We start from the raw sequence: 15,696 nt of genomic DNA, 5'->3' as shown, positions 1-15,696 counted from the left end.
GCAATTATCCCAAAATAAAGGTCACGCTCCCGGAGAACAACAGTCTAAGACACGTTATCTCCTTTCCAGCCCCACAGCCTCATGGCAGATTGAAAGGATGAGAGAGGGGTTGGAAAAATCGCTCTGCTCCACCAGATATGTTTCATCACGTTGCTCTTTCCCTGCTTCTTAAGGACATGGACTCTGTAACCAGTGCAGAAAGGGTACCAGCAGACCGTAACTAACTGGGCACTGTACTGCAGCCAGAAGAGGCCTCAGAAGCATGCCATCAGCCCACTGGCAGGTCAGTGCTTCTCGAAGAAAGGGTGGCCTCCTACCTCCCCACCCAGGGAGGGCCGGAACAGATGCTGCATTAGAAGCAATGGGCAGTGGAAATTTCCAGTCCCATGTGCCAACTCCCCAGTAACACAGAAATGGTCACAGCAGTGATGGGAACATCAGCTTTTCCAGCATCCAGCCTCAGGAAAAGCAGTCCAAGGCAGGCCACCTCCTAATCACGTGTGAGCAGCAGGCACAGGGGGAGCGCAGGCTCAGGGAGCACACAGGAGACAAAGTTTAAAAGCTTTGAAATTTAAAAACAACATCCCTGTGCTGAGCCAGGGATGCCCGGGAGGCACCGTGTGCTCCATGCACTGACAGCACCTGGCAGCACTGCCGAGAGCAGAGCCCTCTGTCCATCTAAATGCGCAAGGGAAATTCACGGTGGCAGCAGAGGGGTTGCTTGCACAGTCTGTTAGCCAGGGCTCAGCCTGTAACTGTCCCTGTTCTCCCAGGAGATGCTGAGGATCATCAGAGATCCCAAGCCAACAGGCCTATGCCTTCATCCTGGAAACAAAGCTACTCTATACCTCGGGGTAACTAACACAAGGGGAAAAAAAAACAGTGAAAATGAGGGAGCAAATTTCACCATGAAGAGCTCTTCAGTTTTGGTGAGCTTCTCCCCTCAAGATAGCTTGCATATTAGTCACTCTAAAGTAAAAACATGACTTTTCCTGCTTTTAAGATGAAGACTAGGACTACCTCACATACAAAAGCCACCATCCACCATGCTAGAGCAGCCCAGGAACATGGTAGTACCCCACAGTAACGTGGATTCAAATGAAAGATCACCTACTCCATCACCACTGTGAATGCATACAGTACACCACAGGGTTTTAAGGCTTTCTTTTCAACAGCTGAACAAAACATCTGTTTTGTCTGCAAAACATGCAGATAAAAGCCCATTGCAGAACTGCTGCTTTGTGAATCACCACAGATCTCACCCCACTCCCACCCATAGCCTTGGCATCCACGTCCTGAGCATGGGTTAGGCAGGTCAACGACTGCATGGGGCAGGCTGCTCCAAACACAGCAAAAGCAATGGATAATCCAGCAGACATCTAAACCAAACTATCAGGTAATGGCCACTATACCCTGAGGGATTATCATTAATTTTATTGAGGTTTGCACCCTGGGTAAAAAGCTTCAGAATGGGGAACATGCAGCCAATTCACCTATATTGCGGGAGGAAACAACTGTACAAGGAAGTTCACAGCTGGCAATGAAAAACAAGGGAGGAGGCAGGGAGAGGAGCAGCACAAATGGAGAAAAGGAGAATAAATGAAACATCAAGGACCAAAGGAGTCAAAGCACCAGTGAGGTGAGGTAAGGTCTTGCACAGTCAGCTAGCCATTGCTGAGGTCAGTGAGACCAAGAAGCCCAAAAGGTCCAGAGAGACAGGAATGCGACATCAGAGAAGGACAAAGTCAGATGGCTCTGAAGCATGCCAGCACAGCTCCAGACAAACACCACAAGCCCAGTGATGTTACCCTCACTGACGGCACTGCCCCTGAGAGCCTTCACCCTGACCCGTTCAGCTTCTCTCTTGTGTCCTCTTCCGGCAAAGATGGGTTAATAGGAAGTGCTGCTGCAGGGTTTGTTCCTTCCCCAGGGAAGGTATGTCCTGGAGGAAAAGGGGGTACAGGCCTGTCCTTTACTTACTCCCAGAACTCGATGACAGGGGAGGTGGCATTTTCACTGGTCACATTGAGAGTCGAGTTTGCCTTCTGGAGCTCCATGCAGTTCCCTGCGGGAGAGGCCCAGGGAGAGAGGGAGAGTAAGTAGCAGTGGATGGGGTACCAGAGGATCTGAAAAATTCCTCCTTTTTCATCCACAGTGTCAACACTCATTGACATTGATTCTGAGATAAATTTTGTATAGTCCCAAAAATGCACAAAAGCAGTCCTCTCCAGGGTAAGGCTGGCAAGAAACCTGGGACAATTAAGACAATGACATTTAATTTTTGTTTCTAGTGGGTGGAACTAGAAGTTCCATGCTCACATGGTGAGCAGTCTCGATCAGCACTGGGTCTATGGCTAACACACAGCACAGGATGACTAGAAGTGCTGCAAGTGTCTGGGCCGTGCCAGCGCTGGTGCTCTCTAGCAAAGACCCAGATCAATCGAGTCTCTTCCCCAAAAGCACTGCAGTGACCCAGCACTCCCCACCCCTATGACCAACAGTCCCACCCAAGCAGGGGCAAGCCACTCTCCTGAGGTTTGGCCCAGGGCAGCAGCAGGTTTCCCTCAGCCAAGAGCTGGTGGAGGACTGAGAAAGGGCTCCACACCCACCTGTGTTCCACTCATGGTCACAGCTGCCCCAAGGGAGGTCGATGGTGAACGAACTGAAGAGATAAAACAAGGCCCAGGCCAGGACAATGATGTAGTAGAAGTTCAGCAGTATGACGATGACCTGTGAGGCATAGCCAATTCCTGCAGAAAGCAAGCCCCGAAGGCAGGTGACCCACGTGCCCGGGGACAGGAACAGGACTCCCCTTGGGAGCTGCTCACCCTACATTTTCATCTGCTGCTCCATGTTTTGCCTGCACTGCCAGATGAATGCCACTGGGGTGGCTGCCAGAGCATCATCCCCTCCCCACAGTCCACCATGCTGCATCAGTGGAGGTCCAAGCAGGGTCATAAGGGATCCCCTCTTCCTACCAATCCACCACAGCCTTCCCTGGTGAAAGGGTGGCAACGGGAGGGAGTCTGGGCAGGGGATGGGCAGCTTATGGCTGGAAAGCCACCCAAAGGGACAGAAACATATGACAGTGCTCCACCTGCTGAATAGCACCTCTTCTACCAAAATTAACTTTTTATTTTGTTCACTCATCTCTTTTCACTGTTTGGGAAGCTTTTGTATTAACACCACACACTTTTTCAGGGAGGTGCCTGAGGAGCATCTGAAGGTTTATGTACACGGAAAGGAGGCAACTGAGACTTTCAGAGAAATCATGGAAAGTGGGCTTGAGGCTGGATGACTGTGCTGAAACAGTGCTAGAAGTGGATCTGACTGCTAACAGTTTATTAAGACAGCCGACACCTTTCACCACTAAGGTTTTAAGCCATCTACAAGCTCAGGAAAATGACATAGCATGGACTTAAAAAAACAGTAGCATGTTTTATGTTCCTCATAACTTCTAGAAGCATTTTCAGTGTTTAGCTCTTAGAGAACAACCTTGAGTGGGTACAAAGTTCCTGGCCAGAGCTGTAGCAATGAAGAAGGAAGCCAGGATGCAATGAATGATGGGAACTGCTTTGCTGGAAAGGCAATCAATTTTTCCAGTGTAATTTTGGAAAGGGGGCAGCTGGTGGCCCTCCCAGGCTGGGATCCCCAGGGGTGGGCAGCAGATGTGTGGAGGTATTTAAGGAGCTGGGCTGTGGGAAACCCATCACTGCTCATCCCACTGGGGCCCCGCAGTCCCCCCACCTTGCCATGCCCTCCCAGGCTCACCCCACTCACCTTCGAAGAGGGGGCAGATCCTGCGCCAGGCTGTCACCCCTCCCTGGCTGGTGTACTGCCCCAGCGCTGTCTCCAGGAAGAAGACAGGGATCCCACAGGTGAAGAGGAAGATGAGGTAGGGGATGAAGAAGGCACCTGACAGATTCAAGAAGCAGATAGGAGAAATAAGCCCCATGGGGTGACTGGGGTCAGGCCATCTTCAACCCTGCCTGGAGCAAGTTCTTCCTGGTGGGGGCACAGCCTGGGAGGGATGGGGGCTGTGGGGCATGAAGGCCTTGGACAGGGGTGCCAGGAAAAAGGTATTTTCCTCATGTCTCTTGTTCCAGAGTGATGCGATTGCACAAGAAAACATTTAGAAGAGGTGGAGAGGAAAGGAAAGTCTCTAGGCCTGATTTTTGTGCAGAAAAGAGTGAAACAAGTTCTCAGTAGCTTTATATAGAAATACAGGAGAACAGCCTGCTCTAAAACTATTATGACTTTTAGTCAAGTTGGTGACTCTTTTAACATTAATTATTCTCACTGAATAAGCTGACAAGCCCACAGATGACAGCACCAAGGCACTGAGGAGCACATAGAGAGTGACACCTTCACCCAGTCTGTGGGTTTGCTCAATCATTTGCTCACCAAATAGCAGCAGACAGGCAAATGAAAAGCAAGAAGTGCAGGAAAGCATGTGCCTCGGGCCAGTTGCCAGGGTTGCCCTCCTGGCCAAGCCCTGCCACGAAACCAGGCAGGGGGAGATAAAATGCATCAGGCTTTTGATTACCCCAGGCTAATGTTAAATGCAGGAATGGCTTTTACCCCAGAGAGCACAGGAGATAGCCCTGAAAGATGGTCCTCACTCTCTGCTGCACTAACATGCAGCCATGAAAGCTGCTCAAGCCCTGCTGCAAAGGCAGGGACATGGGACAGGATGGGGAGATGGCGTGAAAAGGGGTATCCCCGAGCGGAGAGCAGCAGCGGGGCTGCGGTGGCCTTGGAGGTGCACACAGTGTTGGAGGTGACAACCCAGCCACTAAACTACTTTTTTCTCGCGTAAGCCTTTTCTGTGCCAGCGAGATGCTAACTGGTCTGGGGTCAGGTTGTTGGGGGTGTATGGGAAATAACAATCCCAGTGCACAAGTAAACTCAAAACCCAAGAGATTTCATTAAGAAGCTTAGCTAGCATGCAGAGACAGGGAGAGGGAAAGAGGGGCTTTGGGGACCAGCCAGAAGTCCCACCTCACGCTCATCCCAGCAGGGTACAGAGCCACAGCCCTCCCCTTCTTGCAAAAAATATTGCAACCAACAAAATAGACAGGGAGAGCATCTCAGCAGCTCCCTGTGGGCGAGCAGCAGCTGAAGGGATGCTGATACCTGGCAGCCCCAGGGGAACAATGAGCATCTGCCCACAAGCTCTTCCTTTACCAATAAAGAGAAGTTGGTGAGGGCAAAGGGCAGGGGAAGTGGTTGTATCGACACCATGCCCTCAACTCCCAACTTGCATGCAATCATATAATCAAAAAAGTGTTGTCTTTTTCTTGTATGAAAGTTTATATTTAACTAAACTGCAGCCAAGGGACCCCAGGGACAGTCCTCACGTGGCAGGTTGAGATCCCCAGCCTGGGTTTCCCTTATTTTGCAGCCTGCCGTCTGGCCTGTCACCCTCCTTAGCATCTCAGCGTTTATCTCACGCTTCACGCTTTGGGAGTCTTAACTGGAGGGTCCCAACATGCGGGCTGCGAAATAACGCGAAATTACAGTGGGGTGAAGGAGGGATTTCCAGAGACACATTTAGGCCAGGGGCTGTCATCCTGCCCCAAGCCCCTCGTTCCCCAGGTTGAGGCGACAGGCAGGGTGGGACAACCCCAATGCCAGCCCCACCACCACCCCCATCTTGTTTCAGCTGTCAGGGGGCAGGGAAGGGCAGCAGGCAGGACAGCCTTCAGGCAGGGAGAAAAAGGTGAGGAGAGGTGCCTAGCAGGGCCATCCTGCCCAGCTGCTCTGTCCTGAGGGGTGGCAGGGAGGGCAGCCCACGGTGGGGGGCTGAGAGCAGATGGGGGTCCAGCAGCACAGCCCCCTGGCGCTGGCTGGCATCCCTCCAGCCCAGCCCATCCAAAGTCCCCGGGGGGTGAACCCCAACACTTGGCAGAGGTGTGCCTTGCGGGGACAGCAGTGGGTCCTTGGGGCCAGCTGGTTCGGGGAGTGCTGAGGAGGGTGTGCGGCACTGGCAGCCACACCACCAGACAGGATTCCCCGGTATTTCCCAATCTTTGGGGCCAGCCTGCCCAGGGAGGGCCTGACCCCGTCACGGGAAGTGAAAGCAAAAGCCAACAAGAGCAAAATGAACACTTTTTGCTGTTTTTTCCTTCCCTTCCCCCTCTCCCCCCACTATATAGGACCTAAGTATCAAAGACTGAGTACTAAATATATAAGGGACTACTCTTTCTTTGTTATATGGAAATATCCCTAAAGAAAGGAAAAGTGGCCAGCTGCCTCTCTACATAGCTCGGATTTTGCAGATACATTTTTTTGCGAAGAGCCTGACTTATTTAGGGCAGCAAAGCAGGAGCTGGGAGCGGTTTTTGCCGCTGCCTACACACAGTTCAGCGAGGGGAGGAAAAGTCAGGCAGGGGGGCACAGCTATTTCAGCCGGACGGTGACACTGGCACAAGGTTGTAGGTTGGCCATGGTTATAAGCTGGCCACGATTGACCTGGAGCTGGAAATTAAAGAAAGGTCCCTCACCTCTATCAAAGTACCAGAGAAGCAAGTGCCCAGACCAGCCTTCCCAAAGGAGTACAGGACAAAGCCTCCAGCAGCTTTTAAAACTAATCTCAAGGCATTACAAGGGATGGGATACAACACCAGCAGGCTGGACTCCATGGTGAAGGAGGGAGTCCCCAGTCCTGCACACCCTCATCGCACTGCCCTGCCCCAAGGAAAACCGTATGGGAAAGCCTCTCGCCTCTGTATGAGAGCCTTGTGCACCATCCTTTCTCTAACCTCGTGGGAAGGGGGCCGGAGGTGAAAAATTTGCAAGTTTGCCTGAGACTTCAACCTCCTTACAGTCTCTGCTGCTTCACAGCAGCTTTGCTTCAGGCCCATTTCTTGGGGGGAAAAAAGCTGAGAAATCCCTTTGTGTCTTGCCTGTGCTGTCCAACCACACACGACAGCTCCCCTTTCCCCAGAGCCCTCCCTGAGCTCTCCCCTGGCACCCAAGGCAAGGGGGTGCCAGGACAAGGTCCCAAGTCCTGCTCCCCCTGATGGGACGGCACCAGGGAAGGGTGCAGCGGTAGGAGCAGACACAGCTCAGCAAGTAGCCAAGAAACTTTCCCCGTGGAAAAAGAAAACACGATAAATCCTCCTTTTTCAACAACAGGGAAAGAAAATGCCCGACCACCTGGTGAAAAGAAACAAGCGCTGAGCAAAGCACGGCGTGAAAGTAGCTAAACAGTGATTAATCCTCTTTTATGCCACTGGGATGAAATGAAAGCAGTTTAGTGAGGCCCATGAGACTACCCCAAGCTCAAGCCAGGGGATTTCAGCCCCGGGTCCCCAGCGCTCACTCCCTGCCAGCTCCCAGCCAAGCACCATTTCCCCTCTCCTCTGCCCTTCCGGAGAGCCCAATTAGCAATTAATCAGCAGACAGGGAGAGCAACTCCCTCTTCTCCATATGCCATCAAGCCAAACTCAAGAAAAGCTTTGAGCTTTCATTTTTTTAATAGTTTTCTCTCTTAAAAGGCAACCACAAACTAAAAGCAGGCACAAACACCTGGAAAAGCCCACGGCAACCCTCCACCTGCAAAAGCTGGGCTCTGTGGCCAAGCAGCAAGGCAGCCCGGCCTCATGGGGCATCAGCCGCTGGTCACCACCAGGCAGAGCCTGAGCAGCACCGATGTGCCAGCAACACACCGCTCCCTCTCTCTCCATCAAACACATCCATCCGCACACCTCACAGCCCTGCCATGTGGCTCAGAGGCATATGACCACTATCCCACACGCTCACAGCTCTGGCGGATGCTCTGAGGGCAGCACGGGGTGCAGGAGGGGTGCTGTGCTTCTGCACCAAGGCAAGGAAAACCCTCTCACTCTGCCCGGTCCCTGTTCCGGCACCAGTCCCTGCGGGGCACCCCTCCATGACCAAACATGAGACCAGGACCTGTGGTCAAGAGCCCTTTTGGAGGCTCCCTGAGCCTCCAGGAAATGTTGCAGCTCCCGTGAGGACTACAGTGCCCTGCAGCCTCCTGCACTGCTCCCTGCTGCATCACCAGGACCTGCCACCTTGTCTGCCCAGGGTGCCCAGTGCTCCTCAAGGAAGAGGTGTCTGGAGTGAGTCACACTGCTCATAGAGCCCCCCAGCCAGGTCCTTCTGCCTGCCCCCCTGCTGATGGCCACCCACCTGACCAGTGGGAGCAGGACCAGTGCTCCACACACCTTGGGGAAATAAGGCCACCAGAAACCCTGAGACATCACCGCTTGGTCACCCTCGTCTCACAAGGTCAAAGCAGCCCCCTTGCATGGCTCAGATAGTGGCACCACGCCGGCAGGTTGGCATCCTCTCTTCAGACTCATGATTTGGGCATTGTTGAGAAGCTGCTGCCAGCAGTAAGCAGGGCCAGACACAGATATCACAGAGGCAGGAGAGATCGTGGAGGTACGCCAGTGACCAGGCATCCCTGGGGCTGGCCAGGGCTGCACTTACCTCCACCATTCTTGTAGCAGAGATAGGGGAAGCGCCAGACATTTCCCAGGCCAATGATCTCCCCAGCCACGGACAGGACGTACTCCAGCTTGTTGTTCCACTGCCCTCGCTCCAAGGTCTGGTCCTCCTCCTTCTCCTCCTTCTCCTTTTCCATGCCGGGGTGTGTGGGCACCATTTCACCATTGCTGACGGCTCCAGGGACTCTGTAATCCATTGCACCTTCAGAAGGAGTTTCCTCCATTACGTTCAGAACAAGCCATGCCACGAGGCAGAAAGTTGGGCTATGGAAGGCAAGAGAGGGGAGAGGGCACACGTACACACACACTGTATCATTCCTCTCTTGCTCCTTATGATGATTCCTGCTGGCAGCAAGGTGCTAAAAGCATGCGTACACTTTCATTTCTTAGTCCAAAACCAGTCCTTAAAAGCCACTGTCAGTTTCATTATTCTGAATCGACTCATTTCAAAACACTTCTGCTTCTGGAAGCCCATCCTCTAAGCACAGCCTTACAGAGAAGACCCAGTGGTTCAGCCAGGCAGGAGCTCCCACTGCAGCAGATATGGGGAACAGACTTAAGACTGGAGGGGGAAGAGAGTGTGATCAAATACTTTACAAGATAGTTTATAAGGGTTTCTCTTCTCCCCTGTTGCTGCTTACCAAGGTCTGGTTTTACAGATCGTGTCATGATAGTGACAAAACACACAGAAGTCTTAAATACAGGAAGAGGACAAACTGAGGTAAGAGGGAAACAAGTCTCCGCTTTCAGCGGTGGCAACAGTTGCTGGCAATCTACTAGGCTGTGAAAAAAGGTAATTTTTCAGGATGGTGTTATCCTTGTAATTGCACGAGAAGAAAAAGTGCAGATGCCATCCATGGCCATCTGGGATCTCTCCTCTCCCAGAGTCTGCCCCTCCAAACATCTCCCCATTGCCTGCAGAGGCTCCCCACAGTTCCGCTCTTGGGAAGCTTTGGCACTGCAAGAGCTTCTCCTGTGTCTATACAGATCTCTAAGAAAAGTAGAAGCTTCAGCACAGAGTAGGTGGGCACCTCTCCTGCTGTCCCACCTTCCCCCAATAACCCCTGAGAGGACACTTCTCCTCTCAGGAAAGCCAGGGCATAGCATCAGTGACTGCTGGTTCACAGCTGGTGCCACAGAGCATGGCGAGGAGACAGGCACGGGTGGCACCAGCTCTGCTGCAGCCACACAGGAGTCTCAGGGGGTATTTGAGCCTGTTCTTTGTGGGCAGGATGCCCTTCTGGCCACCGAGAGCCTGCTGAGGACCTTGTGCCAAGAAGGCCACCTTCCCCTGCACAGTGCCAGCCCTCGAGCCCACTCATGTCCCGCAGAGGCAGCTCCCCCAGCCCCAGCCAAATGCTGCCATTCATTCCCGCCTGCAACTCTCTTGCCATGAGAGCAGGAAGAGGCACTGGCAGTAAATGACACTCTCCCCCATCCAGGCAGAGGGAAAAAGGAGAAAAAAAAAAAAAAAAAAGGCAAAGCAGCACTTTCAACCTCTCCCCTCCCCCTACATAGTTCCCTATAAAACACTTAGGGACATGAAGAGGAGCAAGAACCACTGGCAGGCGTTTGACAGCGGCTGCCGGGAAGGGCTGGGAGGACCCCTCCACGCTAGAAAATTATTAAACAGGCAGAAAGCGCACCGTGACCTCTCATCCACGGCAGACCCAGGTGGGTGCGGGGCACAGGGGGAGCAGGGCAGAAGAAAACAGGGGCAGAGGTGTTACCTTGCGGATGGCGCTGTCGGGGCGCGAGCTGACGGGAGACGCGAAGGCAGGACCGAAAGGTGCTGGCTATTTAAAGTGTGGAAAGAAAAATTCAGCGGTGGTGTAATCCTAGACTTTGCCCAACCCACATTCCTTCCCCCACCCCCCAGGGCTGGACAAAAACCTACACATGACTGATTTCATGGCCAGTGCAAAGGGGCTCGTTCCCCCTGCCTGCGAGAAGGGCTCACACAGCCTCCGCCAGTGCTCTCCCTCCTGGACCAGGGGCCGCTTGGCTCCCGCTCTCCATCATCCCTCTGCCCAACGCTGTCCCTGGAGGCGCGGGAGAAAGGGCACACACACCGGTGCCCTCACAGTCCTACGCAAGGGAGCCGAAGCCCGAAGACCTGCTGGGAAGAGGTAAAAGCTGAAACAGGAATTCACAGTGAATTTGCATCGCCAGGTCTCCCCTCAGCAGGGAGGACATAGGCACAGGGCAAGGTCCTGCATTGCAGCCTGACCCATGATGCCCAGGGGGGCAACCGGGCTGTGCTGTGGCCAGGAGCAGCAGCAAGCAGCAGAGCTCTGAACTAGAACTAAACTCTGCTAAACCTCTCTGCTGCTCCGTACTAATGGCCCAAAACAGCCTCATTCAGAAATTCGGCAGGCTGCAAACTCTCTTCCCTCACATGCAGGGATCTTTGCCACTGGTCTTTCCCAGGACCAGCACTGCTATTCATTCCTGCTTGCAACTCCCTCGCCAAGAGAGTAGGAAAAGGCATTGGCAGCAAATGACACTCTCCCCAGTCCAGGGAGAGGAAAAAAAAAAAAAAAAAAAAAAAGAAAAGAAAAAGAAAAAGAAAAGAAAGGCAAAGCAGTACTTTCAACCTCTCCCCTCCCCCTAAAAAACACTTTGGGACATGAAGAAGAGCAAGGAACACTGGCAGGCATCCCAGGACATCACCCCAGAAGCTGCAATGGGAGCGGGCAATCAAGCAGTAGATGAAAAATCAAGCAGCGGGGAGAAAAACAGCCCCAGTTGTGCATACCCAACAGTGGGTTGCAAAATTAGCTGTGGCTGCTTGGGAAGGAAGTCTTGGGATTACTGCGGGTAGTTACTCGATGACATTAGCTACATGCTTTGAGGCCATAAAAAAAGCAAACAGAACAAGATATTGTTCACAGTAGATGTGTTACAGCTGTGATGGTCCAAGAACATAAGCAAGGCAAGGTTTTAAAATATTTTTATTACATCTAATGATGAATATCTGCGGCAAGAGAGAACAAAAAAAAAGTCATGCTTTTGGGTTCAGAGTCCTTGTATAAGGCCTGCAAAGCAGGAGCAAAACCTGAGCTGTGCACAGGCAATTTGAGGGAGGTGTTAGGAGGACAACAGGAATGAAGCCACAAAAACTGCAGCGTCACCACATCAATTTATGATGTACCCACACAACACTGGACTTCCTACAGGAGAAACAGGGAAAGAAAAGAGGGATGGGCAGAGGTAAGGAACAGATTCAACCAAGGAGTGATCAAATACACAACTCCTTATCTCAGGAAGAGATGCCTAGGGTAAAAAGAGGATGACAGCAGAGGTCTAGGAAACAAGGAAAAGACAGAGAAGATGAATATATCATTCACTACATCTCATAGAGCAAGAACTAATGGCATCTGATGAAATATTCAGATTCAAACCAAAAGGAAATACTTTTTTCGTCCCACTGTGCATAATTAATTAAATGTGGTACCCGTGGGTGCTGCCATGGAATATTGTTCAGAAAGGAACTAGGCAAATGCACAAAGGGCTGCTCCTCCTCAGCAGCAGTGATTAAACAGGATGGTCCAAATAAAACAGTCCACTCCAATCCTCAAATTGATGATTGTTGGAAACCAGGGAACACGTTCTAGACGAGGAATTAGGCGAGACAGTGAGAAGCAGAGAACATCCCTGCAGAGAAACCATTTCACAGCAAATAGAGTAGTTGTTAAACAGGGTGAGGATATAGGGGTTAAAATACAACAGCAAAGTCAAATAATACTTTGCCTCGTGCAACAAATTGGTGTAAGGAGAGAGGAGATTGAATAAGGAAACATTTCTAGAGATTCTCAAAACTATTGTTTGCATCAGCATCACTGCTCAAAGAACCCTGTATAACCATGATCACCACAGCACACCAATGGCAATAATCTTATCAACAAGACAAGCTAATTGGCTGGAACTAATAGACTCTGATAGGACGCTGTGTAATCAATAACAAACAATTTGACTTCCGTCCAGCGAGATAAGACGGCACTGAACACAACAATAAGTTGAAAATGAAAACAAATGTTCAGCGTAAACATAAGCAGCGAGGGGAAATACTAAATCTACAAGTGCAAAAGCAAGCTGGAAAGTCCCGAGCGAAGCGTATTTAAAGTAAAACATCACTTTACACATCTTCTGGAGTGAAACGGGAAGAAGTCCATATGGTTTTGGGAGATGTTACTTGAGAGATTAAAAAAAAAAATTAATCTTTTTACTGAGGACAGGAAGAGAAGAGAACCAACAAATATCACAACGCATCAGTTAAGACTACAGAAAATGATGTTCTCAATATATATTTTTGAAATAGCAGAAGGCAAAGAAACTGGGAGGGACTTTATTCAGCCCATCAGAAGCAACGAAAATCTACAGGGAAAAATGCAAAAGGATGAAATCTCAATGTCTAAGATTTTGAGTCTGTAGCCATATTTAAGCCAAATGGAAGAAGGGTACAGTCAGAAATAAAACCTTAAGAAACAGGTTTGCAAGAAACAAATAAGAGGGATGGAAGAATGTGAATCTTTAACAAAATAATAAAGGAACAAGCCTAGAAAATATGCACACTGTAGTGAAAGGAAAATAATTTCACCAAGAGATCTGCTGAGATAATGCCATTTAAAAATATTTTTACAGGTACACGTACATATATTTTATTTATACAAATAGGGAGAACACCAGGGAAGGTCTTTCACAGGAGCTTGTGCCACCCAGAGTTGTGCAAGCTGAACCTCACTGGGTGGCTGCAGAGCATCTTCCTCCCAGAGCCAGAAGCGCTGGCGCCTGTCCCGTGTGCATCACTCCCATGCCACTTCCAGGATGGCACAAGGGGGTTATTCCCCTACCAGAGGTACGAAATGGAAGGCTACCTGTTTAGAAATGCCCCCAGAGCACAGGGCTGAAGACGTGCCAGCCGGAGCAACCACCCTCCTTCCAGCCCCGTCCCAGGCAGCTGGGCTGTGACTCACCGTTTACTGGGACAGCCTGTGCTGGAGTGATGCCTCCCCAAGCGGGTCCCGAAGCAGCTTCCAGGTCCAGGCAGGCTGCCAAGCTGCCTGGCACAAGGCAGCACAGTGCTGGTGCACAAGGCATGAGTTAGTCCCTTCTCCCCAACAACTATTTTGGAGAAGAGCAAGAGCATTGGACCAGAGGGTCTCTGTCAATGTACCCGATGCCTCAGCCAGGATGAGGGCTGGACAATCCTGATTCTAGATGCTATTGGTTCCTCTCCTGATATTTACATTGCATTTTGCTCAGCTTTCTCTTTACCTTACAACCTGTTGGAGAGAGTCAAGAGGAGGGCCAGGAAGATGATCAGAGGGCTGGAGCATCTCTCCTGTGAAGACAGGCTGAGAGAGTTGGGGTTGTTCAGCCTAGAGAAGAAAAGGCTCCAGGGAGACTTTACAGCAGCCTTCCAGTACCTAAAAAGAGCCTACAGGAAAGATGTGGAGGAACCCTTCATCAGGGAGTGTAGCGATAGGATGAGGGGTAAGGGTTTTAAACTGAAAGAGGGGAGATTTAGATTAAATATAAGAAAGAAAGTCTTTACTGTGAGGGTGGTGAGACACTGGAACAGGTTGCACAGAGAAGTTGTGGATGCCCCATCCCTGGAGGTGTTCAAGGCCAGGCTGGATGGGGCTTTGAGCAACCTGGTCTAGTGGGAGGTGTCCCTGCCACTAGATGATCTTTAGGGCCCCGTCCAACTCTAATCATTCTATGATTTTCTGTCTTTCGTTTTGCACCATTCTTCCACCAGCAGCTGAGGTTGTTCTCCCAAGGAAGTGCTCATGGCCCAGACAAAGCAATCCTGGAAAGAGCTTCCTCTGGAGATAACAAAGTACTTTGACATTTTCTGGGTCAGATGTGCATAAGAACTGGCCCCAGCCCACCCCATCATGCAGGGCCAACAGACACAAGTGCTGGCCTTGCATGCTCTAGTAGGAACCACATGACCTACTCCCAGATCTAGTCTTGCTTCACATCTACATCCAGCTGAGCGGGGAACGAGTGTTAATTAGATTTCCCTCCTCCAAATCACCCAGCCACCCAGAGAGATGGTTCGAACCTAAAAGGAGGGATTCAAAAGCATCCAGTTAGAGGGATGATGAAGGGAAAAGAGGAAAGGAAAATGATTGCTGGAAGATATACACAATCTCTTACTGCTCTGCAAGTAGCAGCAACTTTCAAATGGATTTATGCTCCTAACCCACCAAAGCATTTTGGAGGAGAGCGACTAGGGCACAATTTCTGCTGTTGCTTCAGTGTTCCTGAGGTCAAGAAGCCATCAGCCATGTCTGACCTCTGCTGAGCACCAAGAGCAGCCATACTCCCCACTTCCACCACCCCCTCCGCGCCTCTGTCACATGTGACAAACTGCCTCCATGTGTTCTAGGGGCCTGTAATCTCGCAAGCCACCCCCCAGCTTCCAGGAACACAATTTGCCGTTGTGTTATCTGGGAAGTAAAGGCCAGAGCAAATACGATGCATTTCCTCTATCTGATAACCACCCTGCTACTGGCCTTTTCACAGCCTGAAAATATTATTCAGCTTAAGTGACCATGGCTGTAGCAAGCAAAGTTGTCACAAATATGCACAGAAAGGGGATATTATCGGCTGGCACAATACAGGAACCTGGAGACTGCTCAGCAAAGAAAGAAGCCAAAGTAAGCACAAAGGATTGACTCCTGCTTGAGCCACTAAGCTCCCTCCCAGAAAGGCACATATATTTGGAAACTCCAACGGCAGGAGCCAAAAGCCGTTGCAAGAGCCTGCAGTTCCCGCAGTGACAGAAGATGCTACTGCAGCCATTTGGACAGCCTCATTCAGACACAGCCTTCCTAGAAAACACACAGCTCCAAATAGTGACCCCAATGGCCAGAATCCCAAGTCGAGAAAAACCCCGTCCCCGCTGGATGCCTGCAGAGCAGCAGAGGCCTCACTTCTGTGCCCAGGCTGCCTGTGGGGCAAGATACGACTGTCTGTGGGCACTGTGCTCTGCATACAGGAGATAAACGAATGACGCTCCTGCAGGACAGCGTGCTCACAGCGAGTACAGCGCTGGAGAACCATCTCCTGCAGATATCACGGCTCTACCCCCGGCTCCTCTGCATGCGGAAGCTAAGGGTGAAGCTTGCACGGTGCTCGGTGCCCAGGCTGACAGCGTGCTGGTGAGTCCCTCTCTATGCACCTCTGATCAAAAGTGGTAGAG

General features: G+C 51.1%; 1 protein-coding gene across 3 annotated transcripts in view; it reads right to left on the bottom strand.

Moving 5' to 3' along the window:
* Positions 1 to 15,488, bottom strand: part of LOC141479711 (sodium- and chloride-dependent GABA transporter 2) — a 38,080-nt gene extending 22,592 nt beyond the window's left edge. The window contains exons 1-6 of one of the 3 annotated variants that reach the window (XM_074169000.1): positions 10,378 to 10,405; positions 10,211 to 10,276; positions 8,464 to 8,682; positions 3,781 to 3,915; positions 2,610 to 2,750; positions 1,981 to 2,065 (exon numbers count right to left, since the gene is read on the bottom strand). In XM_074169000.1, the coding sequence (XP_074025101.1) occupies positions 1,981 to 2,065; positions 2,610 to 2,750; positions 3,781 to 3,915; positions 8,464 to 8,682; positions 10,211 to 10,276; positions 10,378 to 10,393 (662 nt within the window). In that variant the 5' untranslated portion in view covers positions 10,394 to 10,405. Of the gene's footprint in view, positions 1 to 1,980; positions 2,066 to 2,609; positions 2,751 to 3,780; positions 3,916 to 8,463; positions 8,699 to 10,210; positions 10,277 to 10,377; positions 10,406 to 15,338 lie in introns of those variants that run through there. The other 2 variants (XM_074168997.1, XM_074168999.1) reach the window with 2 other exon arrangements.
* Positions 15,489 to 15,696: the final 208 nt, after the last annotated feature.

The sequence above is a fragment of the Numenius arquata genome, chromosome 2, assembly GCF_964106895.1.
Source record: "Numenius arquata chromosome 2, bNumArq3.hap1.1, whole genome shotgun sequence".
Taxonomy (NCBI): domain Eukaryota; kingdom Metazoa; phylum Chordata; class Aves; order Charadriiformes; family Scolopacidae; genus Numenius; species Numenius arquata.
The sequence above is the reverse complement of the archived record's forward strand: the minus strand, read 5'-3'. Positions and strand labels throughout refer to the sequence as shown.